The following is a 27,660-nucleotide window of genomic DNA, read 5'->3' on the forward strand; positions in this document are numbered from 1 at the left end:
CCGCTCCTCAGTTGGAAGCGGCTTCTCTGGTGGGTGCGGTGGGGCAGGCTGATTGCACAGTTGCTGTTCCTCAGATGGGGGTGGGCTGATCACTAAGCTGCTGCTCCTTGTATAGGTGCAGGTTGCTCATGCAGCTGATGTTCTTCGGACAGGGAACAGGGTGCTTATGCGGCTGCTGCTCCTCGGGCAGGAGTGAGGTGCATGTGCGGCTGCTGCTCCTTGGAGGGGCAGGCGGGTCAACTGGCTGGACAGGTGCAGGCTGCATGTGGCTGCTGCTCCTTGGACCAGTGTGGACTGCGCAGGGCTGCAGCTCCTCGAATTTGGGCAGGCTGCTCGAATAGGGGCGGGCTGCTCACACTGCTGCTGTTTCTTGGACAGGGTGGACTGCTCACACAGCTGCTGTTTCTCGGATGGGGGCAGGTAGCTCATGCAGCTGTTGCTCCTCAGACAGTTGCAGGGTGCGGGCTGCACACAGCTGCTGCTCCTCAGACAGGGGCAGACTGCACAGGGCTGCCACTCCTCAGTTGTTGGTGGGCTGCTCGTGTGGTTGCTGATCCTTGGACGGGGGAGCAGGCTGCTCACACATCTGCTGCTCCTGGGACAAGGGCAGGCCATGTGATGCTGCTACTCTTAGGTCTGGGGAGGGCTTCTCGCAGGGATCTTGCTCCTTGGACAGGAGCAAGCTTCTCATGTGTTTGCTGCTCATGTGGTTGCAGTGCCCTGCGCTAAAGCGTTGGGATGGTCAGAGGAGAGCGTGCTTCAGAACTCACAGGAGCCTGTGCCTGGGGTGACTTGAGACTCGACTCTGGGACCACAGGCAGGGTAGCAGGCCCCTGGAAGGGGTGGCTGTAGAGTCCCAGGTGTTATCTGAGGGCACCCTGGGTGGAGGTGAGGCTGGGCTCCCAGTTACAGCATCTATCCCCTTCAAAAAGTCTAGGCCTCTGAGGAAGAGCCAGCCTCCCAGTACTGTTTGCAATGGTAGCAGAGGCTGTCTAGTTAGGCAAGCCCGGTTAGCCTGTCCCCAAAGGTCCTGCAGGATCTAACTGTGCCTCACTCCCACACATACACACACATACCCCATGTGACCACACACTCCTCTTTTGCTCCCTCACTCATGCTCTCTCCCTCACTGCCGCCTTCTTCCTGCCTCTGTAGTTGGGTCTGGGGTGTTATTGACCCATTCGTGGATGGAGTTTCCTCCCCAGTTGTCTGGTTATGTGGCTTGCTCTCTAGCATCTTGGCCCGACAGGATAAAATTCACCTCAAGAAGACATGACACAAAGGGAACAAATTATGACTGTACTCATGACACCAATAACCCCAGTATAAGTGACCACATGTGAAGAGAGAATTAGGGGAGAGAAAGCGAGCCCAAATGATGTTGAAAAAGATAAGAGAGAAAAGAAAAAGAAAGAAAAAGGAGATAAAACACCACAGAACCAATAGATAAACAATACAAACACCAAACATCCAGCAAAGAGGGTGGGGGCAGAATCTGTAGAGGCTGAGCTTGTATACAGAAAGTAAAGTTAAGAATTGGATGAGTATGGGGAGGACCTCAATTCAGTATAGAGGAAGTAGAAAGGGGATGAGTGGATAAGAGGAAAGAGAATGAGAAGAAAATATTAATAATAATAAATTTTTAAAAATTAATTTTAAAATGGTATAAAAATAAAAAATAGCAAATAAAAATGAAATAAAGTAGAGTGATGGAAAAATAATGTGCAAAGAAATAGAAAATAAAGCAACAAACAAAAAAAGGAAAACAAAGAAAAAAGAAGAAAAAAAGAGATAATAAAATAATAAAAAAATAAAAATAAAAATGAAAAAGTGAAGTGTAGTTCTTTTGGCTGGCTTATGATCCCAGTCTTCTGTCCTGTACTGTTTCTCAGTTTCCTTTTGCTGGGACTGAATGCCTTTCTTTAGGCCAGTCCCTGTGGACTCTCAGGGATTATTCAGATTTTTTTTAACCCTTTGCACTCGCTTGCTTTTTTCTCGATTCCTTTATTCTACTCGGGATTTAATTTTTTAAATACCCCAGATTTTACAAAGCGCGACAGTAGAATAAAAAACTGGAGTTTCTTTTTATACAAACTTATTTATTTGGATTTTTTTATATTTCAAATTATTGATACATTCAATAACCGTCACACTCGACATCCGAGTGCAAAAGGTTAAATCCTTTGTACCATTCAGGATGGAATCTGGGTGTGGTTGTATTGGTTGCCTGGAGACTGGAGGGAGGGGCTATCTCTTCAGAACAAAATGGATGCCCAGGTCCCTGACTCAGGTATGACTCAGCGCCAGACTTGCTGCCACTTCTCCTGAATCCCCTCCCCTCCCCAGACTGCACAAGTCTGTAACTTCTCCTGCACCTCAGCCGTGGGTAAGTGTCTGTATCCAAAAGGTCCTATGAACTTGGTTTAGTGAAGAAAGGCACAGGCCACAGAGAGGGGAAAGACTGCACTTCTGCGAGCTCCTCTCCTGCTGGCACTGCGCGGTCTGGTCAGCCCTTCAGGCTGCCACCTCTGGGCTCAGCCTTTCATGACTGTGGATCCAGATCTAGAATCCCCTGCCTCCAGCAGTCCTGTGGGCCTTCTTTCCACAGTCAGATGCTGTGTCTATCCCCAGGGACGTGTCTCCATGCTATGCGGTTTCCCCTGAACCTCTGGGCCCAGAGGTCAGGCAGACTCTCCTGCCCAGATCCTTGATTTTACCTTTCTCCAGGGGTCCGCTGCCCTTCCCAGCTGCAAATTGTCTCACCAGCTGAGTCTCCTTTGCCAATTTGGGTTGGATATTATTCGTTTCAGCTGCTCATTCTATTTGCTCCAGGACAAGGCTTGGGAAATGCCTGTCTATTCCCCTACCATTTTGTCTCCCTCGGGGTCTTTTTTTAAATTAAAAATGAATTATTGGAGAGTTTGTTCTAGAAATGTGAAATATGCCATTTGTATTTTAATGGGGATTGCATTGAATCTATAGATTGCTTTGGGTAGTATGGACATTTTAATGATGTTGATTCCACCAATCCATGAATATGGTATATTTTTCCACTTATTTATGTCTTCTTCTATCTCTTTTGTCAATGTCCTATAGTTTTCCGATTATGTGTCGTTTATCTCCTTAGTTAAGTTTATTCCTAGGTATCTTGTGTTTTTTTTTTTTTTTTGCAAGGTAAATGGGATTGATTTTTTAGTTTCTCTTTCTGTGAGTTCATTATTAGTGTATAAAAAAGCCATAGATTTATGGCTGTTGATTTTGTATTCTTCTACATTTCCAAAAGAATTATTAAGTCTAGTAGTTTTCTGATGGAGTCTTTAAGGTTTTCTATGTACAATATCATGTCATTTGTGAATAATGACAGTTTTATTTATTCTTTTCCAATTTGGAAGTCTTTTATTTCTTCTTCTCTTATTGCTATGGCTAGCACTTTCAGTACTATGTTGAACAGGAGTGGTGAAAGTGAGCATCCCTGTCTTGTTTCTCTTCTTAGGGGAAATAGTTTTAGTTTTTGCCCATTGAGTACAATGTTAGCTTTATGTTTGTTATATAAGGCTTTTATTATGTTGAGTTATGATCCCTCTGTTCCCACTTTGCTTAAAGTTTTTATTAAGAAAGGGTGTTGGATTTTGTCAAATGCATTTTCTGCATCAATTGATATGATTATGTGATTTTTGTCTCTCAGTTTGTTTGTGTGATATATCATGTGTATTGATTTGTGGATATTGTACCATCCTTTCATCCCCAGAATAAATCCTCCTTCGTCATGGTGTATGATCTTTCTAATGTAATGCTGGATTCAATTTGCTAGAATTTTGTTGAGGATTTTAGCATCTATTTCATCAGGGATATGTGTCCTGTAATTCTCTTTCTTTGTAGTGTCTTTATCTGATTTTGGGATTAAGGTAATGCTGGCTTCATAGAAAGAGCTTGGAAGTGTTCCTTCCTCTTGAATTTTTTGAAATATTCTGAAGACAATAGTTTTTATTTCTTTGAATGTTTGGTAAAACTCCCCTGTGAATCTGTCTGGATCAGAGATTTTATTTGCTGGAAGTTTTTTTTTACTGCTTCAATTTCCTCCATAGTTATTGGCCTATTCAAAATTTTTTTATTCTTCCTCATTGAGTTTTGGAAGGTCTTATTTTTTCTAGGAATATGTCCATTTCTCCTATGTCTACCAATTTGTTGGAATAGAGTTGTTCATAGTATTTTTTAAAAATCCTTTGTATTTCTGTGCAGTTTGTTGTTACTTCACCTATTTCATTTTTTATTTTATTTGGGTCCTCCCTCTTTGCTTCTTGGTAAGCCTGGCTAGAGGTTCATCAATCTTGTTTATCCTTTCAAAGAACCATCTCTTGGTTTTATTGATCTGTTATATTATTATTTTTTATCTCTATATCATTTGTTTTCACTCTGATCTTTATTATTTCCTTCCTTTTGCTCACTCTGGGTTTTTCTTGTTGCTCTCTTTCTAATTCTTTAAATTGTATAGTTAGACAATTCTATACGAGTTTTTTTATTTAAGATAGGCCTGTAATGCTATGAACTTACCTCTCATTGTTTAATAAAATGCTATTTAGCCTCCAAGTGTTTGAATATTTTGATCATTTTTATTGTAGTTGATATCTAATATTATGCCATTGTGATCTGAGAAGATGCTTAATATTCTTTCAGTCTTCTTGAAGAGATTTTTACTGTGACCCATTATGGGGTCTATCTTTGAAAATGTTCCATATGCACTTGAGAAGAATGTATATTCTGTAGCTTTGGGGTGAAATGTTCTGAAGGTGTCAATTAAGTCCATTGGATCTAATGATTCATTTAGGATTGCTGTTTCTTTGTTGAATTTTTGGTCTAGGGGATTTATCCAGTGATGTCAATGGGGTGTTGAAGTCCCCTACTATGCTTGTATTGCTGTTGATCTCTCCCTTGATATATTCCAGAAGTTTTTTTTTAATGTATTTAGGTGCTCCTGCATTGGGTGCATATATGTTTACTAGAGTTATATCCTCTTGTTGTATCAATCCCTTTAGTATTATGAAGTGGCCTTTTTATCTCTTGTATGGCCTTCACTTTGAGGTTGATGTTGTCAGATGTAAGTATTGCTACCACAGGTTGTGTGTTGTTTTTTTTTTTTTTTTCATTTCAATTTGCCTGAACATTATTTTTCCATCCCTTCACTTTCAATCTGCTTGAGTCCCTTGTTCTGAGGTTGGTCTCTTGTAGACAGCATACATATGGATCATGTTTTCTTATTCATTCAGCCACTTGATATCTTTTGGTTGGAGCATTTAACCATTTTTGTTTAAGGTTATTATTGATAGGTTCTTATATGTAGCCATTTTTATTCTTTATGCCTGTGTTCCCTCTTCACTTTCTATTTTTTTCTTTTTACAGTAGTCCCTTTAGCATTTCTTGCTTGGTAGTGATAAACTCCCTTAGCCTTTTTTTGTCTGTGAATCTTCTGATTTTCCCTTCAATTTTAGATGATAGCCTTGCTGGATAGAGTATTCTTGGATTCAGTCCCTTGCTTTGCATCACTTTGTATACTTCATTCCATTCCCTTCTGGCCAGATGTGTTTCTATTGAGAAATCATTTGATAATCTAATGGGAGATCCCTTCTAGGTAACTCTCTGTCTCTCTCTTGCAGCCTTAAAGATTTTCTCTTTGTCATTAACGTTTGCCATTTTAATTACGACATGTCTTCGTGTGGGTCTTTTCAGGTTCATTTTGTCTGGGTTTCTCTGTGCTTGTTTGACTTTTTTCTTCCCCAAATAAGGGAAATTTTCTGTCATTATTTCTTCAAGTAGATTTTCTAATCCTTGCTCCTCCTGCTTTCTAATTTTTTTCTCCAATTGCTGTTCAGATTGGGTGTGTTTATTTTCCTGTCTTTTAACTTGCTAATTTGGTCCTCTGCTTCTTCTAGTCTACTCTTCAAACCTTCCATTTTTTTTAATTGTAGCTATATCATTCTTCATTTCCCCTTGATTCTTAACTAAGTTTTTGATTTTTTCATCCCACCAGTTTAAAAAGTGTATGACCCTTATTCTGAATTCTTTTTCTGACATATTACATTCCTCCATTTCATTTAGTTCCTTTGCTGGTGTCCCCTCCTTTTCTTTCCTTGGGGGTTGTTTCTTTGTCTCCCCATTTTCTGTGTCTTTTTATCCCTGGGCTCCCTCCTTGGCATCTGAAGTGTTGAAGCCCCTAGCAATTCAATGATCTGGGACTGGCTAGACTGTAGGCTGGGTCTGCCTTGAGTTTTACACCTTTATTGTCTCTGCTCTGAGTTGTAACTCCATCTCCCCCAGTTCTGGTCCCTTAGTTGTCTACTTCAGAATCTTGGGGCCAGTGGGCGTACATGCATAATTCCTTTGGTGTGTGATTCCCTGCGAGGGCCCAGACCCTCTGGCATGCAATTCACTGTGCGGCCCCAGCACCCAAGGCAGGATGGCAGAGCACATGCAACATGGTCCCATGACCTGTGGCAGGAGGGCCCAGAGCCCTCTGGCATGCAAATCACTGTGCAGCTCCAGCACCCTAGTTCCCTCTGGCAGAGCACATGCAACATTGTCCCATGACCTGTGGATGGGCTCACCAGGTTGCACCAGTAGCTCTGACTTCAGCCAGGGGTAGGGCATGCACCAGGTGACAGCTCTGTCCATGTGGTGGGTGGGGGAAGGCAGAGCTTGCACTAGCCTGAGGACTCTGACTAAGCTGGGGGGCAGAGCTTGTGGCCTGCTTGGCATTAGGGGCCCCCTCTCTGAATCTCACCAAGGGGACCAGTTGCCAAGTCTCATGGGGCCTGTGTCTGAAGTGTCTGGCTTGGTGGGGAGAAGCACACTCCAGGGCTCACAGGAACCTGCAGCTGGGAAGGCTGGAGTCCCAGAGTCTGTGGGTCTGCAGATGAGGTAGCAGGTCTTTGGCTGGAGTGGCTGCAGGGTCAAGGATGGTGTCTAAGGCCAGTCTGGGTGGAGATGAGGCTGGGCTCCTAGTCATAGCAGCTCTCCCCTTCAAGATGGCATGGTTTCTGTGACAGAGCCGGCCATCCGGGAGTGCTTGCAGTGGTAGCAGGGGCTCCCAATCTAGGAGAGCCTGGTCTGACAGCCTCAGAGACTCCTGTGGGATCTAACTGTTTCTCTCTCTCTCTCTCTCTCTCTCTCTCTCTCTCTCACACACACACACACACACACCACATAGTCCACATATTCCCCTTTCACTCCATCCCTCACTCACACTCTCCCCCTCACTGCCATCCTGCTGGCTGCCATATTCAAATCCTCCCATCAGCCAATGTTTTAGAGAGGTAATTGAATGCATTATCTGTGCTTTGTTGAGTAGAAGTTGGTTAAGAGAGTTTTTCCATCCTTGCTCATTTAAAAATTAAATGTAGATATGTACAGAATAAAAAGTTAAAGTTCCCCTTTATCTATCCCCTCTGCAGGGAAAATGCTCTTAACATTTGGAATGTATCAGTCCAGACTCTTCTATGCATTTACCTTTACATGTGCATGCCTTAGTTATATGATTTGCCAGGCACTGTACTAAGACCTTGATGTGAATTATCTTGTTTAATCCCCTCAACACCTTTATGAGAATACTACTGTTATCTTCATTCTACAGATTCATAAATCTAGGCTCAGAAATGTTCAGTAAATTACTCTAGGCCACATAGTGACTAATTTGTTCTTCCTCCTGAGAGAACTGTCTTGATTAATGTATATTAATCAAGTTAAATGTTTGGATCCATTATTTCTTTTCAAAAATATGTTTTTATTGATTGTTAGAAAGAGATGAAGGGAGAGGTAGAGAGAGAGAGAGAGAGAGAGAGAGAGAGAGAGAGAGAGAGAGAGAGAAACATTTAGGGGATAGAAATATTGGTTATTGGTTGGCTGCCTCCTGCACACGCCTTACTGGGGATTGAGCCTGAAAACTGGGCATGCGCCCTGATTGGGAATTGAACTGGCAACCTTTCAGTGCATGGGATGACGCTCAACCAACTAAACCACATGGGCCAGGGCCCATTCATTTATTCAGTAAACATTTATTGAGAATGGCCATTCTTGGCCAGGTACTGAACATAAAGCCAGGTATTCAAACACATGGTTTCTATCTTCAGATGTCTGAAAAAGGTGGGTCAATCTGTGACTTAAAAGATAGATTACCCCCAATTCATCCAGCTAGTAAATAGAGCAGAATTACAATTCAGGTTTTGAAAAACAATTGCTTTATGAGTCCTCTAGGTGCACAGATATTTTGGTACATTGTTGTTTTTGTTTTTTTTAGAGGTAATCAACTTGAATATTATTGCTTTCATGAGAAGATAAGTTTGGAGCTCCCAGAAATCAGTGTCCAATTGTGAAGACCCAGTTTGTAAATTGCAGACCATAAATACACATTGTGAAAAGTTTTAAATCATATATATATATATGCAAATACTGCTCTACTGTAATCCAAGGATGATTAGGATAAGATGGGATGCAAGCTTGGAGTTCTAATTTCCTAAGTGGGAGGATTGTGGTAAAGAGTTTAGATCCACTAAGGAACTTGATTAAAATATTGAAAAGTGGTAGCTTAAATAAGAACAAGCAATTGAAAAGAGAATCAGAAGTCCAGAAAAGAGAAAATAAGAAAGCTGTATATAAAGAGATATTATGAGGAAAAGAATCATAACATAAAAATTGAGGAATTGGATCATAATGTTTGAAAAAATTTAAAGGCTACATGTTGAGACAGAACCAAGACCTTACCTATTATGCAACACATTCCACAATGCTGGCCAATTTCAATGTATACTATGGAGGACTGAAGGGAAATGTCTCTCCCCGATATGGGGGTGGAGAAATTGAGCCACATGAGCGTCTGACCTTCAAATGCATAAATTCCAAAGGCTTTTAAAGCTAGTTGGCAGCATGTACTGGGATGGAAGAATCAGGGGATTATTCTTATAAACATATTATAGGATCTTACATAAGGGAGCAAAAAGAAAGCCTTGATTGGAAACCTTACAAGAATGGCTATATATTCTTTGTGACTGCTGAAACATTTACATGTACAAACTCATGGAATGTGGTGGCTATGATGGAGAGGATTAAGCACCAGGATGGAAAAAAATAATAAAAATGAAGAAGAAAATGAAAAATGTTGAATTTCTTAAATTGTTTGCAAAGAAACTGGAGCCTGTGATGGAATTTAGTTCACATGACTGAAGTGTTTCTTTGGTGTAGGAAAAAATATTGCTGTCATATCTGTCTTTAGAAATTTTTTTAATAAGAAAAATTTTGTGGTAGCTCCTTGCCTGGAGGACTTTAAAAATAGAAGCAATTTCATCTGTCTGGAATGGTCTGTGTCAGCACTTGCCGTAGGCAAAATCTTCCCCTCCGTCCTCCCTACCAGACAACCCCTCCCCCACTGCCCCTTTCCATGCCCTACAACTTCTGCCTTGACACCTTTTTCCTGGACCATAGTTCCAATGTGACCTTCCACATAAAATCAAACCCCTTTCCCTCAGTTCACTCCAGGCGCCAGGGATGCAGTAGGTTTCACCCTTTGTGTCCTATTTGCATTTAAAAATAGGACCCTGGTTAACCCACAGGAATATCCAGTTGGTGGAGCTTGGGACAGAATAACCAAGTGGAGAGAAGTCCAGGAGAGAGGGGAGTAATTTTGGTTGCTGGGGGAAGGGGGGGGGGGTACCCCGCCTTCATGGAAGCTATTAAATCCCAGATGTGGGCTTGCTTCAGTGTGGTGCTGTCTTGAGGGAGCAGGCAGGGGAAGGAGAGAGGGTGGCTGGACTTTTTGACCTCTCAAGCTTGCTGTTAATTCTATGGGTCAGTGATTTCCAACTACATTTCCCCGCACCCGGCTTTCTTTGCAGCACTCTAGCACCGTGTGACTTGGTTTTAACTAGGGATTTTCAGCATCATCTTCGTGGCTAATAGTCTGTGCCCAAATGTACCATCACAGTCCTCCCTGCAAACATCAACCCTGGGGTTTAGCAGTGGAGATCAGTCCCAGCCACACTCAGCTCAGAGAGATTTTCACAGAGAATTCTTCAAAGCTCCAGTTTTCAAAGAAGCATAAAAAAGGGGCTGTTTTGTGCCCACAGTGTGTGTGGGCTTTATGAAATTAAAAAAAAGTGGCTTTATGTGAATGAAATTAAAAGCTGCAAAAAGAAATCTACTCAAGGAGTTCATATGAGTAATTTGGTAAACTTCATATTGGATCAACAAACATTCAGGAGCTCCTACTATGTGCCAGGCTCTGTTAGACCTGGTGCATACCAAGAAAAAAAAAGCAAGGTGTCTTTATGAAGGAATTCAGTATAACAGACATCCTGTGTAAGAAATGGCACATTTGAGGTAAGCAAGGTTACTCTTGGCTCAACCTGTTGCTGATAGGTTCCAGAGAAGGCTGTCTATCCCAGGGAGATGACATCTGAGCAGAGTAGGAGTAAGCCAAACCAAAGAAATGTGGGAAGAGTGGTCTGTGTAGAAAGAACGATATGAGCTGAAGCATGGAGGTATGAAACTACTTGACATGCATGGGGAACTAGGAGCAGGCTATAATTTATTAGAGGAAAGTGTTGGGGAAGGGGAGGGACAAGAAATGAGGCTGGAGGGGCAGGTGGAGCTGCCTTAGGGAGAGAGGGCCCAGCTTATGATGTTAAGGAGAATAGATTTTATCCTGAGGGGAGTCACTGAAGGATTTTAAGCAGGTCAGAGCTGCATCTTGATTAAACTGTCCATTTCGGAGAAATCATTCAAATTGCCTGTGTGATGAATTGATTAAAGAATTCTATTGAAAGGGTAGATTTTCAGGTCTAGCCATAGTTAAGTTCAAGGCTCTGTTTTTCCAAGGGGATTTATCATTAGTCTGAGACCTTTTAAGGTATACCCCTAAAACAATTTATAGATAGATGCATGGATCTACCTGTAAAACTCAACATCATTTGGGGGTGGGGGGGATGCAGCACTTCTAAACAGTGTTTAAGGGAAACAGTGTTTGAAGAGTCTTATCACTTCTACCATTTATGCACACTGCACTAATGATATCAGGTTAGGAATGCAAATTGTGCTATGGTCTCTTTGTTTTGTTCAGCAAAAGTCATCCGGGAAGGTGCTGTTTAACCTGAGTTGCAGCCATCTAAACCTTGCTGAAAAGGAATATTTTGGATTAGAATTCTGTAGCCATTCTGGAAATAATGTAAGTTGGTTCTTCGTGTCTACAATTGCTTCTAAATGCAGTTTGCAGCTAGGTATATAAGGCTCAAACCTCTGATTGAAAAATAGAAAAAAAGTTAAACCCTTGCAAAATAACTTCTCTGTTAAGTCACCTCAGTTTGCCAAACACAAACTCTTCTGCCCTATGCTCCTCTTTTGTCACTCAGTGAACAGCTATCTATGCTTTATTTATTTTGACTTTCCCGAAGCTGGACCTCAACCTCCAGAATTGACTCCTAAACTCTCTAATGAGTATTCAGGGGATTTTCCTTTCCCCTCTCTGAAGTCTTAATATTCCCTATATTCTTCCTGCTGTGTCCTTCCTGTTATCTGGCACCTTCCCAGAAAGGCTCATTATATCTGTTAAGCTGGCATTTGGGGGCTGTAGGATTCAAACGTGGAGCCAAATGCCTTCATTAGTTTTTATAGCAACTAATGAGCCTTGTATATGACACCTCTGTCATCCTACAGGCAGGGGAGCAGTGATTCAAATGTCAACAACAAAGAGGTTATAGGTCAACAATGTTCACTGTCATTGAGAAAATACAAGGGGGCAGATTGAGTGTGTTGGAGGTACCTCAGCTCAGACATTGCTGTTTCTAACTATTTTTAGAAGTCTAAATAGTCTTGGTATTTGTTTATTTCATGTTTATTTTTATCTGGTACCAAAAAGAAAGATGCATTCAATTCCATGTTCTACCAATTTTTTCATTAATATTATTGCAGGTCTGGTTGGAACTTCTGAAGCCTATTACAAAACAAGTAAAAAGTAAGTATGGAAAATCATTTAAGGAATATAATTCCCAGTTAAAACTTAAAAATATTTCAGTAATGCCACACTATTCCTCACATTAATATAAGGGAAGAAATGGGTTTTGATGTATTTTTTAATCCTTCATACATCTAGTAAATTCAGCAATTTAAAAAATCATTTTAACTTTCCCTGAGATGAAGAAAATCATGCTGCTGGATCTTTGATTGAATTTGAAGAAGCCTGGTAATTATAGCACTCTGTGGATTGGCTCTGGGAATATATTTCAGGTTCTAATATTACAAATCTTTGAGCATCCTTGATGTTAATCTGCAATGTCACTCACCTTCTGCCTGAAGATGTTTTGGTTTTATCCTGTCACAGACATTATTCATTCATTTCAGTTCATATTTGAGTGCCTACAATTATGAAATACACCTCCCCTGTATATCACAATCTAGTGTGGTGGTTCTCAAATTTTAGTGTGTATTATGATTATTTGGGGTTCTTGTTAAAATACAGATTATTGGGCCTCATTCTTGTATTTTCAACAAATTCCACTGGTGTTTCTGATGCTGGTGGATTTCAGTCAACACTTTGTGAAACATTCTCTTATGGTGTCTCTTCTCTCACCTGCTCTTTACATATTGGTGCTTTCCACAGCTCAGTCTCTTTCCCACAATAATGATAATGTCACATTATTCCAACAGCTTCTGAACTGATTCCCCCTAACTCATCATGTACACCACTCCCAAAGGGAACTATTGAAAATACCAGTTTCACCACATCACTGTTTTGCTTACAAAGCTTCCATGGCTCCATATTGCCCTTAGAATAAAGTACAAACATTAACACGATCCACAAAACACTGAACTCTGCCTGCATTTCTAGCTTTACCTCTGCCTCTGATCACTTTTTATCATATTCCTACCCCTCCTGATTTTGACTAAACTAACTTCAGCTGTAGGCTTCTCAGATAAAATAAAGGATGCCAAACTAAGTTGGAATTTCCAATAAACAAAGGATAATTTACTTGCATATGTATGTCCCATGCAATCATTTATCTGAAATTCAAATTTAACTGAGACTCCTATATTTTATTTGGTAAATCTAGCAACCCTACTCAGATTTCAACTCTTATAGGAATCTTTCCTTGACTTTCTCCAAACTTTTTTGTTCCCCTCTTTTGCTTCCCCAGTACTCAGTGCTTACAGCACTTTGTGGCACTGTAATTGTCTGTCTAGATGTCTGTCTCTTATACCAGAATATGAGTGCTTTATTGTCATTTTATTTCCAATACTTGCCTAGTACAATGCATGGCATAAAATAAGCACTCACAAATATTTGCTGAATGATGCTAAATTCTGCAAGCTGCAGAGTTTCTGATTTTCAAATGCAAATAGGAATTAAAGCAAGTAGATATGTTTTAATGTAGATTTTTAAGATACATAGAGGCATCAGACCATACTTCTTCTGGTTCCCCTTATAAGATCCTTCAGTCAGATGGTACTCACCTGCTTTTAAAGCAGGACACTTCTCTCAACCAGGAATGCAGAATTCAAAGCAGCAAGTGGGACATTTTTCAAAATGAGACACTACTTAAGAGAGGACACAGTAGGTCCCTAAGAGGAACATCTTTAGGAAAAGAAACTCAAAGGGAAAGAGGGTAGGAAGAGGGTTGGGAGAACATTCTTAATTGCTATCCACATAGAGACACAATACAGAAATAGCAGCATCTTACAAATGTGAAAAATTAAAAAAAAAGTCTGAAAGGGAGTGATGGGGAGAGGAGGGAAGATTAAAGGGGAGTACTAGTATGTGTGTGTGTGTGTGTGTGTGTAAACACCTATACACCTATAACTGTTGTGATGGACATGTAAATAAAACTTATGGAGATATTGTGTTTTAAGATCCTAAGGAAGTTGTTTTCAAATTTATGGTGAAATTTTTCCCAGTGGACCCTGGACATCTACAAGAAGAACTTACAAGGTTAGTACTCACCTGTGTGTCTGCTGTTACTTAAGAATTATTATTCTCTATTTACCAGGGAATGGGCTTATAGTTTTTGGATGGCTTGGCTCTCAATGTCACTCTCCAGAAGATGGTAAGGAGCTGGAGAGAAGAAGGGCTTGGCTGGTACCCAAAATGTTATTCTTCCAAAGGGTGGGGACTTCACAGAGAAAGGGAGTGTTCTAGAAGTGGTAGCATGGGTGTCCACTTGAGGGTTATGCCATTAACTGCTGCAACATAGTGCTTGCCTTCATTGCATCTGTGCTCAAATCAGAGGGCAGCTTGACAGCACAAGTGTAATGCCAGCTAATTTCATAGATATTAAAAAGTGTGTGTGTGTGTGTGTGTGTGTATCCCATAGGTAGAAAATGATGCTGATATATACTTATAAAAAATTTTAAAATTAAAAAATATACATTTTATAAATTATTTATAATGTTTAATATACATTATTGGCAATTTTATTATAATTGTTTAATAATTATATATTATTAAAAATTTAATATAATTCACATAATTTATAATGATAATTTTTTAACTTTATAAAAGTAAAATATTTTTACTTATAAAAGTTAAAAAGTATAAAACATTTTATTTATTTGTTTATTTATTTATTTCCTCATCCAAGAACATTATCATTGAATTTTAGAGCAAGAAGAAGGGAGAGAAAGAGAGAAAGGGAAGGAAAAACATCAATATGAGAGAGAAACATTGATCAGTTGCCTCCTTGAAAGCTCCCAACTGGGGCGAGGGATTGAACCTGCAACCTAGGCATGTGCCCTGACTGGAAATGAACCCAACCCAGTGCTACTGACTGAGCTACCCAGCCCAGGGCTAAAACATTTTAAAAAGTGTTTTAGTACTTATTTAAAACTAGAAGCCCAGCACTCGAAATTGCGCAGCCCCGCCCACCTGTGCTGGTCTTTGGTTGTTAGGGCGTCAGGGCCACTGGGTTTTTATAATATAGATTATGCCCTTTAAAATTAGAATGTAAATCTACTTCTTCAAAGATACATTTTCAACATAACACTTCCCAAAACCTTACTCTGCTTTCCAGACTTTAGACTTTTACATGTAGAAGTGATATAACAGATATATGAAATAATCTAGTCCAGCCCTCTTTGTTTACAGATGAGGAACTGGTCCTGGGAGCTAGAGTGACTTAGTTGGCAGTTATTCTCCCTGAAGTCTCTTTTTCACCCCTTTTCTGCACGGATGCTTCTTTTATGAGGGGTCTTTGCAGAAGTCACCTTTCAGAAATCAGTCTCTCTCTCTCTCTCTCTCTCTCTCTCTCTCTCTCTCTCTCTCTCTCTCTCTCTCTCTCTTTCTCTTCCTCCTTCCCCTAATTCTCTCCACATTTGTGAGTTGTAGGCCACTTTCCTATATAACTTGATGTCTTGGTAACTATATCAATTTGCATTTGCCAGCCCATAACCTATTTCAGTTGAGTCTCAAATTGTGACCAGTTTTGATGGAGATAAACTTTCTCCCCCCACCAAAAAAAGAATGAGAAAATCAATGTGATGATAAATGATTCATCAGCTGTTCAAAGCAAGGATTTGGTATTTGTAGCAGACAGCTGCCTTCTTAACAGCAATGAACGTGTCAAATGATGAGAAGTTTCATTATTTTTTTCTTGCTAGGAGCAAAATGAAATTCACTTTCCCTTTAGCAATTGAAGCTGATTATTGTATTTACATCTATATTTGAAATCAGGCAATGGCAAAAGTTAGAATTCCTTTATTTTATCCTCATTGGTCCATCTAAGAATACTTAACTATAATTGACTTGATAATGATGCTTTGTTTAGGTCCAATACATAAATTTCTGACACTTGTGTGCAAATAATAATTTCTAATTGAACCATCTCTTACTCATTTGGGGAGCACACAGTAGGAAGTATTATAATGACAAATGCTTTTGTAAATTGAATAATTACCTGCTAATTTACTTGTATGTTTTCTAACCTGAATTTTCATCTATCACCTGAAATTAATTTTGATTCTCCACATTGACTTCAAGGCTTAATTGGTTTTAAATAAAAGTCCAGGTACAGCTTTATGTAAATAAAGGGAAATGCCAACAGCAGATACAATAAATGTTTTAATGTATAAAATAAAATATCAGAACCAATTTTGGACTATGAGATAAAGCCATCAGTGGTAGAATCTTAATTATATACATCTTTTCAAAAGTTGATTCTCCTTTGATAATGGCTTAAAAGTGTGAGACAAATGCTATCTGTTTGGCAAAGCTCTAGATACCAACTGGCACTTTATGGGTCCCTGATGAGCTGTTGGTGGAAAAAGAGCAGTTTGTTTTCCTTCCATTCGGTATAAAATAATTCCATACCTGCTCTGTGCAGAGTGCTGCCTTGGCTGTGGTGACACAGAGAAGGTGATCCAGCCCAGCACTCTACACAGAGCAAAGAGTGGTCTCAAGTCTTTGTTTTCTTTTCTTTTTTTTTCAAGTCTTTGATTTCTGAAACACAATCTTTAGAACAGGAGGAGGCCTAAATTCAGTGGCAGACCTGAGTTCTGGCCACAGTTTCACTTTCTTTGGGTGATATAACCATGCCCAAATCACCTAGTCTCTGTCTTCCCATAATTGTGAAATGGGGTGATTGTTCCTGCCCTGCCAACTTCCTAAATAGTTTTGATAGTGAGTGCTTGATTGTATTTTGTAAACAGAGCAGTACTGGCCTCCTGAGCAGGCTGATTCTTGCTGAATTTCCCTTTCTCTCTGGCTGGGTATGTGGCTTTGTTACGTGGCAGAAACCACCAGAGGATGATTGGCCAACTCCTTCAAGTTGGCAGGAGGATTTGGCTGGGGTGATTCCTAATGGTTGTTAATCCTGCCAAAGTGCTGGATCAACCAAGTTGTGGTCTAGTACTGGTTTGGGGCTGAAGCAAAGCCTGTGCATTACTCACCACCCCCAAAAACATCCTACTGACTGGGGGTGCCGTTTCATTCTTGAAACATTTTGGATCTGGGAGAAGGGATATGCTTCTTTTTTGTTTCTGTTTCTTTCTCAGGAGATTTTCCCCCAACTTCCTTGCAGGTATCTTTTTACTCTTCAAATAAAGAAGGATTTGGCTCTAGGAAGGCTTCCATGCAGTGACAACTGTACAGCGTTGATGGTATCTCACATCTTACAATGTAAGTAGCAAATGTTGTCTTTGGGGCATATAAACCAAGCAGAGAACCAAGCAAAGGAGCTGAGCACCCTCAGCGTGCCCACCATTATGTTAGGAGAGAAAGCCTAGATAAAATATGTGAAAACAGCATGGTCCAATAGAAAGAGGCTGTCATTGTAGTTATGGAAATTTAGATTCAAATACTGTCTCTACTACATTGTAACTGTTGTATCCTAGGGTAAAGTCCTCTCACCTGTGTCTGAGATTCTTAGACTTTAAAATGGTGACAAAACTATTTTTGTCACAGAGTGGTTGTGTTTATGTAGATTAAAAATAAAGGCTGATTTTCTTCTGTCTGGGTCTAACTTTCCCCTCCCACTGCCTGGGGCTTACTGTCCAGGAACTGGTTTGGACTAATGCAGGCATGGACTTTTCCAGGCAGGCCCCACTCTCTCTGCTTGCCCCAGGATACATTTCTGGCATGTGCTTTCTGTGGCACATTGTCACGTTTGATGTGATTTCTGTGTTGCTCTGTATCATGATTACAGAGAACAAAGCACAGAGTATATCAGGTAGAGAGAGGCTAAAAAGGAAAAAGGCCCCAGGCATCTATTAGAGTTCTCCATCTACTAGCAGCTAAGTAGTTGGATTAGGCTGAATAATGAAAGCAGGGAGGAAGAGCCTGGGAAACAGTGGGGGGCATACCTGGAAGTGGGTGAATCTAGGCAGACCAGGCTGCTCCTGTACCCTGAAGGGCAGGGTTGAGGCAACTAGAGATAGCATATCTTCTTCTAGGGCTGGCTGTGCTTTCTCTTTGAGAGAGGCCTTCTAAGAATAGTTTGTTCCTTACCATTCTGCAGGATCATACATTCATTTTTGTTTGTTTCACAAGTTCATCTTTTTGCCTCTATCCCTTATATCATGACAGTCCGTAATTGGTAGATTTCTGTTTTTACTGGGAACTTCAAAATGAAGTGCTTGGAGAAGGACAGTTTCTGAATCAGTATGTATCAGTCAGTACTCCTGACTGGGACAGGTAAGGACAGCCCCAGGATCTCAGGAAGGCAGTGAGCAGTGAGGGCAATAGTAATCAGGGAAGGCTTATGGAGGACGTGGATTTTGTGCTGGTTCTTAAGTGACATATAGGTATTGGATATGTAGTAATAGGAAGAGAAAAGAGCATGGAAAACGGTAGTAGGACAAGAAGTCATGTATACAGAAGATGCAACTCAGGTAAAGCTCAAGCATAGGGTCTGTTTAGGAGAGGTGGCAGAAAGGGCCTTGAATGTCAAGGACACTAACAGTATGTTCACTATTGTGTTTTGTTTGGCGGGGGTCACAGGGTAAGGCAAATAGGGAAAACAATGTTGAGAGACATCCTTCTCCATTAACTATTAAGGTAGCAATCAGGGGATAGAAGCTCGGTGACAGCCTCTAATAGGGGAGCCCAATGTCATTCCTAATGGTGCAGCATTATAGATTTGGGCATTCCCTAGTGGCCATTTCAGGCACAGCATGGAACACTTCAGCTTTTGTCAATAGATGCTCTTTCCATAGAAAAAGGCTAAAGTTTCAAGGAGTCAGCTCTTTACAATCCATCCATGTCAGACAATTTCACTGGATATGTAGGCAGTAAGCAGTATACAACCAGATTTCTCATTCATTTGCTAATTTATTCATTCATCCAATATTTATGTTCTACACATTCAAGAACCTCCATGTTCTGACCTCATCGCTTAAGTCTCTCTTACACAACCTTCTGGCTCTAGCCAGACAATTCCTCCCAAACACAATCTGTACATTTCAAATGAAGCCTCATTTTTATGAATACCTTTAGTTACTCTGTCATTTATTCAACAAAAATTTCTTGAGTACTTACTACATGCCAGGTACTATTAGAGGCACTGGAGACATAGCAGTAAACTAAGCAGACAAAAATTCTTGCCTTTGTGGAACTCACATTTTGGCAGTGGTAGAGAATCAGACAATAACCAAAATAAGGAAATATATTATGCATGTTAAAAGGTGATAAAAGTGCTGGAGAAAATAAAGTATAAAAAGGAGACGGGGAATTCTGGGGGTGGATACTGATTTTTTCAATAAAGTGGTCAGGATAAGATTCACTATGAAGGTGACAGCTGAACAAAGAATTGAAGGAGGTGAGAGAGGAAGCCATGAAGAAACCGGGTGGAAGGAAGTTCCAGGCAGAGAAAACATCGAGCATAATGAGCCTGAGGTGGGAACATGCTGGAATGTTCAAGAAATATTAAGCACTTTGTGGCTGCCTGGAACTGAAAGAGGGAAAGAATAATCATGGGGTACCTTAAAAGCATGTTAAGACCTAGAACATTACTCTGAGATGGGAAGCCATCAAAGCATTTAAAGCAGAGGAGTGAAATGATCTGAACTATGTTTTAACAAGATTATCTTGGCTGCTATGGTGAAAATAGAAACTTGTAATGAATAGTAAATAAGTCATAGAATTCTAAAACACAGTATAATTAATAGAGACCATAAATTGTACTATAATTATGTAATCCTATATCATAAAAGCCTAATATGAAAATTGACCGAATGGCAGAACGACCGGTTGCTATGACAAGTACTGACCACCAGGAATTGCCTGGCACAAGCCTGTGGCTGCTTCTCGGTCATGGGCATGCTGGTATTGCCCTAGGATGGGTGTGTGGAGACTGCAGCAGAGTGGCAGTGAGCCTACTGAGTGGTGGCGGCAGGCACAGTGGGGCTGGGATGAATGGGAGCAGCCCGGCGCCTGGCCCAGGCTTGGGCTCCTCCCTGGCCACCTGTTGTGGCCTGATCCCTGCAGGTCATGCTGAGGGACCCCACTGGTGCATGAATTCGTGCACCAGGCCTCTAGTGTGATAATATTGCTACAACAATCATATTACAATATATAAGTATATCAAAGTAATAGCCTGTATATCTTAAATTTATGCAATGTTACATGTCAAATTTATTCAATAAAAAGGGAAAGAAGATAGAAATTTGTGAATGAATGGTGGAAGTGGGGAAACCAGATAAGAGACTATTGCAGAAGAGAGGGATAATGGTAGCTTGGACCCGCGTGGTAACAGTGAAGTGCTCAAAACATTTGTTACCTTCTGTTACTGATGATATTTACACATTTGTATGTCATAGGTCTCTTCCTAGATTGTCATAGTCTTACACTGAGAGAAAAGCAAGCAGTCTTATGTGTCCTTATGTTTTCCATAGGGTCGATATTGTGTCCTACACCTCTGAATTTACAGAGTTGTGCAACCATTAGCAAAATCTGGTTTTAGAACATTTCCGTCATGCCGAAAGAGATCTCTCATGCCAATTTTCACTAACTCATTGTTCTCATGCTCAACCTCTAAAACCACTAACTTACTTTATGTTTAAATAGATTTGACTTTTCTGGACATTTCATGTAATTGGAATGATAAAATATGAAGTCTTTTTTATCTGTCTTTTTTCACTCAGCATAATATTTTTTAAATTCATGTATGATCTAGCATGAATCACAGCAGTTTATTTATTTATTATCATTATTTTTATTGTTTAAAGTATTAAATATAGTAGTACATATATCTCCTTTTTCCCCCCATTGACCTTCCCCAGCCTCCCCTACCCATTGACACATGCCCTCATCCCTCCCCCCCCCCCCCCGAGTGTCTTACAATGCTCTTTATTTTCCATATATGAGTGAGATCATGTGATATTTTTCTTTCATTGTGTCCATTGGTTGTGCTTATATGCATGCATACAAGTCCTTCGGTTGATTTCTTTCCCCCCATGCCCAACAATCCCCAGCCTTCCCACTGTAATTTGACAGTCTGTTTGATGCTTTACTGCCTCTGTATCTATTTTTTGTTCATCAGGTTATAATGCTCTTTATTTTCCATATATGAGTGAGATCATGTGGTATTTTTCTTTCATTGCCTGGCTTATTTCATTTAACATAATGCTCTCCACTTCCATCCATGCTGCTGCAAATGGTAAGAATTCCTTCTTTTTTATAGCAGCGTAGTATTCCATTGTGTAGATGTACCATAGTTTTCTAATCCACTCATATGCTTATGGGCATTTAGGCTGTTTCCAAATCAGCTATGGTGAATTATGCTGCTATGAACACAGGGGTGCATATATCCTTTCTGAATGGTGTTTCTAGTTTCTTTGGATATATTCCTAGAAGTGGGATTACTGGGTCAAACAGGAGTTCCATTTTTAGTTTTTTGAGGACACTCCATACTGTTCTCCACAGTGGCTGCACCAGTGTGCATTCCCACCAGCAGTGCACAAGAGTTCCTTTTTCTCCGCATCCTCACCAGCACTTGTCATTTGTTTATTTGTTGATGATAGCCATTTTGACAGGTGTGAGATGGTACCACATTGTCGTTTTGATTTGCATCTCTCACATAATTAGTGTCTTTGAGCATGTTTTCATATGTCTCTTAGCCTTCTGTCTTCTTTCAAAAAGTTTCTATTTAGGTCCATTGCTCATTTTTTTATTGGATCATTTATCTTCTTTTATTAAGTTGTATGAGTTCCCTGTAAATGTTGGACATTAAACCTTTATCAGTGATAACATTTGCAAATATGTTCTCCCATACAGTGGGTTTTCTTGTTGTTTTGTTGATGGTTTCTTTTGCTGTGCAAAAGCTTTTTATTTTGATGTAGTCCCATTTGTTTATTTTCTCTTTAGTTTCCATTGCCCTAGGAGAGGTATCGTGAAGAAATTGCTTTGGCATATGTATGAGATTCCGCTGCCTGTGGATTCCTCTAGTATTTTTATGGTTTCCTGTCTTATGTTTAAGTCCTTTATCCATTTTGAGTTTATTTTTGTGTATGGTGTAAGTTGGTGGTCTAGTTTCATTTTTTTGCATTTATCTGTCCAATTTTCCCAACACCATTTATTGAAGAGACTGTCTTGACTCGATTGTATGTTCATGCCACTTTGTCAAATTTTTAAAAATATTTTATTGATTTTTTACAGAGAGGAAGGGAGAGGGATAGTGAGTTAGAAACATCGATGAGAGAGAAACATCGATCAGCTGCCTCCTGCACACCTCCTACTGGGGATGTGCCCACAACCCAGGCACATGCCCTTGACCGGAATCAAATCCGGAACCTTTCAGTCCACAGGCTGACGCTCTACCCACTGAGCCAAACCGGTTAGGGCTCCTTTGTCAAATATTAATTGAGCATAGTGGTTTGGGTCAATATCTGGGTTTTCTATCCTATTCCATTGGTCTATATGTCTGTTCTTGTGCCAGTACAAGGCTCTTTTGAGAACAGTGGCTTTGTTATACAGCTTGAAATCTGGTATTGAGATCCCACCTACTTTGTTCTTCTTTCTCAGGATTGCTGTGGCTATTCAGGGTCTTTTTATTCCAGATGATTTTTTGGAGAGTTCTTTCTAGGTCTGTGAAATATGCCAGTGGTATTTTAATAGGGAGTGCATTGAATCTATAGATTGCTTTGAGTAGTATGGGCATTTTAATGATGTTGATTCTACCAATCCATGAACATGGTATTTTCTTCCATCTGTTTATGTCTTACTCTATCTTTTTTTTCAGTGTCCTGTAGTTTTCTGCGTATAGGTCTTTTACCTCCTTAGTTAAGTTTATTCCTAAGTATCTTAATTTTTTTGGAGCGATGGTAAATGGGATTGCTTTTTTAGTCTCTCTTTCTGTAAGTTCATTATTGGTATATAGAAATGCCATAGATTTCTTGGCATTAATTTTGTATCCTGCTACATTGCCAAATTCATTTATTGAGTCTAATAGTTTTTTTTATGGAGTCTTTAGGTTTTTATGTACAATATCATGTCATCTGCGAATAAGGACAGTTTTACTTCTTCTTTTCCAATTTGGATGCCTTGTATTTCTTCTTCTTGTCTAATCACAATGGATAATACTTCCAGTACTATGTTGAACAGGAGTGGTGAGAGTGGGCATCCCTGTCTTGTTCCTGTTCTTAGGGGAAATGGTTTTAGTTTTTGCCCATTGAATATGATGTTGGCTGTCGGTTTATCATATATGGCTTTTATTATGTTGAGGTATGATCCTTCTATTCCCACCTTGATGAGAGTTTTTATCAAAAATGGGTGTTGGATTTTGCCAAATGCTTTATCTGCATCAATTGATATGACTATGTGATTTTTATCTCTCAATTTGTTTATGTGATGTATAACGTTTATTGATTTGCGGATATTGTACCATCCTTGCATCTCTGGGATAAATCTTACTTGGTCATGGTGTATGATCTTTCTGATGTACTGCTGGATCCGGTTTGCTAGAATTTGGTTGAGGATTTTGGCATCTATGTTCATGTGCGATATTGGCCTGTAATTCTCTTTCATTGTGTTGTCTTTATCTGGTTTTGGTATTAGGGTGATGCAGGCTTCATAGAATGAGCTTGCAAGTGTTCCTTCCTCCTGAATTTTTTGGAATAGTCTGAGGAGGATATGTATTAGTTCTTCCTTGAATGTTTCGTAGAACTCCCCTGTGAAGCCATCTGTCCCCGGTTTTTTGTTTGCTGGAAGCTTTTTGATGACTGCTTCAATTTCTTCTGTAGGTATTGGCCTATTGAGATGTTCAGATTCTTCCTGATTGAGTTTTGGAAGGTTGTATTTTTCTAGGTTGTCCAGTTTGTTGGATTAGAGTTGTTCATAGTATTTTTGAACAATCCTTTGTATTTCTGTGGGGTCTGTTGTTATTTCTCTTCTTTCATTTCTGATTTTGTTTATTTGGGTCCTCTCTCTTTGATTCTTGGTGTGCCTGGCTAGAGATTCATCAATCTTGTTTATCCTTTCAAAGAACCAGCTCTTGGTATTGTTGATCTTTTGTATTTTTTTTTTCTTTTTGGTCTCTATATCTTTTATCTCTGCTCTGATCTTTATTATTTCCTTTCTTCTGCTTACACTTGGCTTTTCTTGTTGCTCTCTTTCTATTGTAGGGTTAGGTAATTTATTACCATTGTTTCTTGTTTTTTGCAGTAGGGTGGTAGAGCTATGAACTTCCCTCTCAAGACTGCGTTTGCTGTGTCCCACAAATTTTGATTGTTGTTTTTTCATTGTCATTTGTTGCCATGATGTTTTTTATTTCTACTTTGATCTCTCTGGTAACCCAGTCATTGTTTAATAGCATGCCATTTAGTCTCCATGTTTGATTTTTTGGATTGTTTTTATTGTAGTTGATTTCCAGTTTTATTCCACTGTGATCTGAGAAGATGCTTGATATGATTTCTATCTTCTTGAATTTGAAGAGACTTTGCCTGTGACCCAATATGTGGTCTATCTTTGAAAACGACCTATGTGCACTTGAGAAGAATGTATATTCTGTGGCTATGGGGTGAAATGTTTTGAAGATGTCTAGTGATTCCATCTGGTCTAGTGAGTCATTTAGGATTGATGTTTCTTTGCTGATTTTTTGTTTAGAGGATTTGTCCAATGGTGATAGTGGGGTATTAAAGTCCCCTACTATGATTGTATTGCTGTTAATCTCTCCCTTGATATCTTCTAGGAGGTTTTTTATGTATTTGGGTGCTCCTGTATTGGGTGTGTATATGTTTACCAGAGTTATTTCTTCTTGTTGGATTTCTCCCTTTAGTATTATGAAGTGGCTTTCCTTATCTCTTTTTATGTCCTTCACTTTGAGATGTAATTTGTCAGATATAAGTGTTGCTACCCTAGCTTTTTTTTTTTATTTCCATTCACCTGAAAAACCTTTTTCCATCCCTTCACCCTCTGTCTGTGTGCATCTTTTTTTCTGAGGTGGGTTTCCTGTAGACAACAGATATATGGGTCATGTTTTTTTTATCTACTCAGTTACCCTTTGTCTTTTGATTGGGGCATTTAATTCATTTACATTTAAAGTTATTATTGATAGGTACTTGTTTGTGGCCATTTTTATTCTTTACCCCTGTGTTCCTTCTTTGCTTCCTATTTCTTCTTTTTACAGCAGACCCTTAAGCATTTCTTGCATTGCTGGTTTGGTGGTAATAAACTCCCTTAGTCCTTTTTTGTCTGTGAAGCTCCTGATTTCACCCTCAATTTTTATTGATAGCCTTGCTGGGTACAGTATTCTTGGATTCAGACCCTTCCTTTGCCTGACTTTGTATATTTCTTTCCATTCCCTCTGCCCTGATGTGTTTCTGTTGAGAGATGAATTGCTAGTCTGATGGGGGATCCTTTGTAGGTAACTTTCTGTCTCTCTGGCCACTTTTAAGATTCTTATTTTGTCATTGATGTTTGCCAATTTAATTATAATGTGCCTTGGCGTCGGTCTTTTGTGGTTCATTTTGTTTGGGACTCTGAGCTTTTTGGATTTGTGGGGGTTTTTTCTTCCCTATATCAGGGAAGTTTTCTGTCATTATTTCTTCAAACAGGTTTTCTATTCCTTGCTTAGTTTCCTCTCCTTCTGGCACAATTGTTATGCGGATGTTGTTTCGTTTAGTGTTGTCCCAAAGTTCCCTTAGGCTCTCCTCCTGCTTTTTAATTTTTTTTCCTAGAAGCTGCTCTACTTGTATATTTTTTCCTACCTTGTCTTCTAGCTCACTGATGTGGTCCTCTGATTCTTCTACTCTACTGTTGAATCTTTCTATTGAGTTCTTTATAGCAGCAATGTCATTTTTCATTTCTTTTTGGTTCTTCTTCATTTCCTCTTGGTTCTTACATATATTGTTGAATTTATCTTCCATTCTTTTCATCCATCTTATGACCATTTTTCTGAATTCTTTCTCTGACAGGTTGCTTGCCTCCATTTCGTTTACTTCATTTTCTGGTGATGCCTGCTTTTCTTTCATATGCGGGCTGTTTCTTTGTCTCCCCATGATCTCTCCTTATCCCATGCAAAATCTGACCTTTCCGTGAGGGGGTGCAGAGCTCCTCTGAATACGCGTGCTTGTGCCACTTGGGGACCAATGTTGTTGGTTTGCAGCTGTTCGCTGGGTGCCATAGTTGTAGATTCCCGGGATTTTCAGGCTTCTGATAACATCCACTTTCCCCTTCAAGGTGGCATGGTCTCCATGTCCAGTTTATTTCTTTCTATTGCTGAGTAGTATTTCATTTTATGGATATATCACATGTTATTTATCTATTTACCTGGTCATGGACATTTGGATTGTTTCTAGTTTAACTAATATGAATAATGTTTTGAACATTCATGTGGACACATTTTTTTATTTTTCTTGGGTAGATTCCTGGGGGTGCAATTGATTGTTTCATCTTATAGTAATTTATGATTAACATTTGAAGACACTGCAAAACTGTTCTTCAAATTATGACAATATAATCAGAAATGTATGTGGTTTCCAATTTTTCCACATCTTCATCAGTACTTGGTGTTGTCTATTTTTTTTTTATTATCACCATTCTAGCCGATATGAAGAGGTATCTCATTGCAATTATAATTATCATTTTTATTAACTAATGATGTTGACCATCTTTTCATCTGCTCATTAACAATGTCTATGTTTTCTGTGTTAAAATGCCTATTCAAATCTTTTTTTCTATTCAAATCTTTTGTCCATTTTAAAATAGATTGTCTTCTTATTGAATTTTTAAATATCTTTATATATTCTGATTAAAACCCTTTATGAGATATGTAATTTACTATTTTCCCCCAATCTGTGGCTTGACTTTTCATTTTCTTAATGCTGTAATTTTTAGTGGAACAGTTTTTAATTTTGATGGAATTCTACTTTCTCAATATGTTTTAGTGGATCATGCTTTTGGCGTAATATTTAAGAACTATTTGCCTAACCTAAGGTCACAAAGATTTTTTTCTTAAGTTTTCTTCTAGAACTTTTATAGGTTTACCTTTTAGATTTAGGTCTATGATTCATTTTGAATTATTTTTGTATGCTTACATGGCATATGTTGAAAGATAGAAATCTAACTTCATTTTTTGCATTTGGATGTATACTTGCCCCATTTGTTGAAAAGACTATTATTATTTCTCCATTGAATTGTCTTGACAACTTTGTCAAAAACCAGTTGACAATAAATGTAAGGGCTTATTTCTGGATTTTCAACTACGTTCCATTAGTATATATGTTCTATACTATATTATTTATATGCCCTATACTGTCTTATTCATTCATATACTCTTATTTATTGTAGCTTTTATTAAGCTTTGAAATGGGGATGTGTACATCCTCCAGCTTTTTTCTTCTTTCACAAAATTGTTTTGTTATTTTGCATCCTGTGCATTTCCATGTAAATTTTAAGATCATTTGCTAATTTCTACAAAATACTGGTGGGGATTACATTGAATTTGTGCATAAATTTTGGCAGAATTAAAATTTTTACAATTCTAGTCTTCTTCTAATCCATGAATCAAAAATGTCTTTCAATTTATACAGATCTCTTAGAAATTTCTCTTGGCAATGTTTTGTACTTTTCAGTATATAAGTCTTATATGTATTTTGTTAAATTTATTCCCAAGTATTTTATTCTTTATATATGCTATTGTAAATGACATTGTTTTCCTAGATTCATTTTTTTGAATTTTGTAGTTGTTAGTATATGCAAAT

General features: G+C 39.1%; 1 protein-coding gene across 2 annotated transcripts in view; it reads left to right on the forward strand.

Moving 5' to 3' along the window:
* Positions 1 to 27,660, forward strand: part of FRMD7 (FERM domain containing 7) — a gene marked incomplete at both ends in the record, with an annotated part of 86,861 nt that overhangs the window by 37,423 nt on the left and 21,778 nt on the right. Inside the window, 4 exons of one of the 2 annotated variants that reach the window (XM_079765860.1) lie at positions 11,102 to 11,206; positions 11,950 to 11,992; positions 13,885 to 13,963; positions 17,046 to 17,143. In XM_079765860.1, coding sequence (XP_079621986.1) covers positions 11,102 to 11,206; positions 11,950 to 11,992; positions 13,885 to 13,963; positions 17,046 to 17,143 — 325 coding nt within the window. The remainder of the gene's footprint in view (positions 1 to 11,101; positions 11,207 to 11,949; positions 11,993 to 13,884; positions 13,964 to 17,045; positions 17,144 to 27,660) is intronic. The other variant, XM_079765861.1, reaches the window with a different exon arrangement.

This window comes from Cnephaeus nilssonii (assembly GCF_951640355.1).
Source record: "Cnephaeus nilssonii genome assembly, chromosome: X".
NCBI classification, from domain to species: domain Eukaryota; kingdom Metazoa; phylum Chordata; class Mammalia; order Chiroptera; family Vespertilionidae; genus Cnephaeus; species Cnephaeus nilssonii.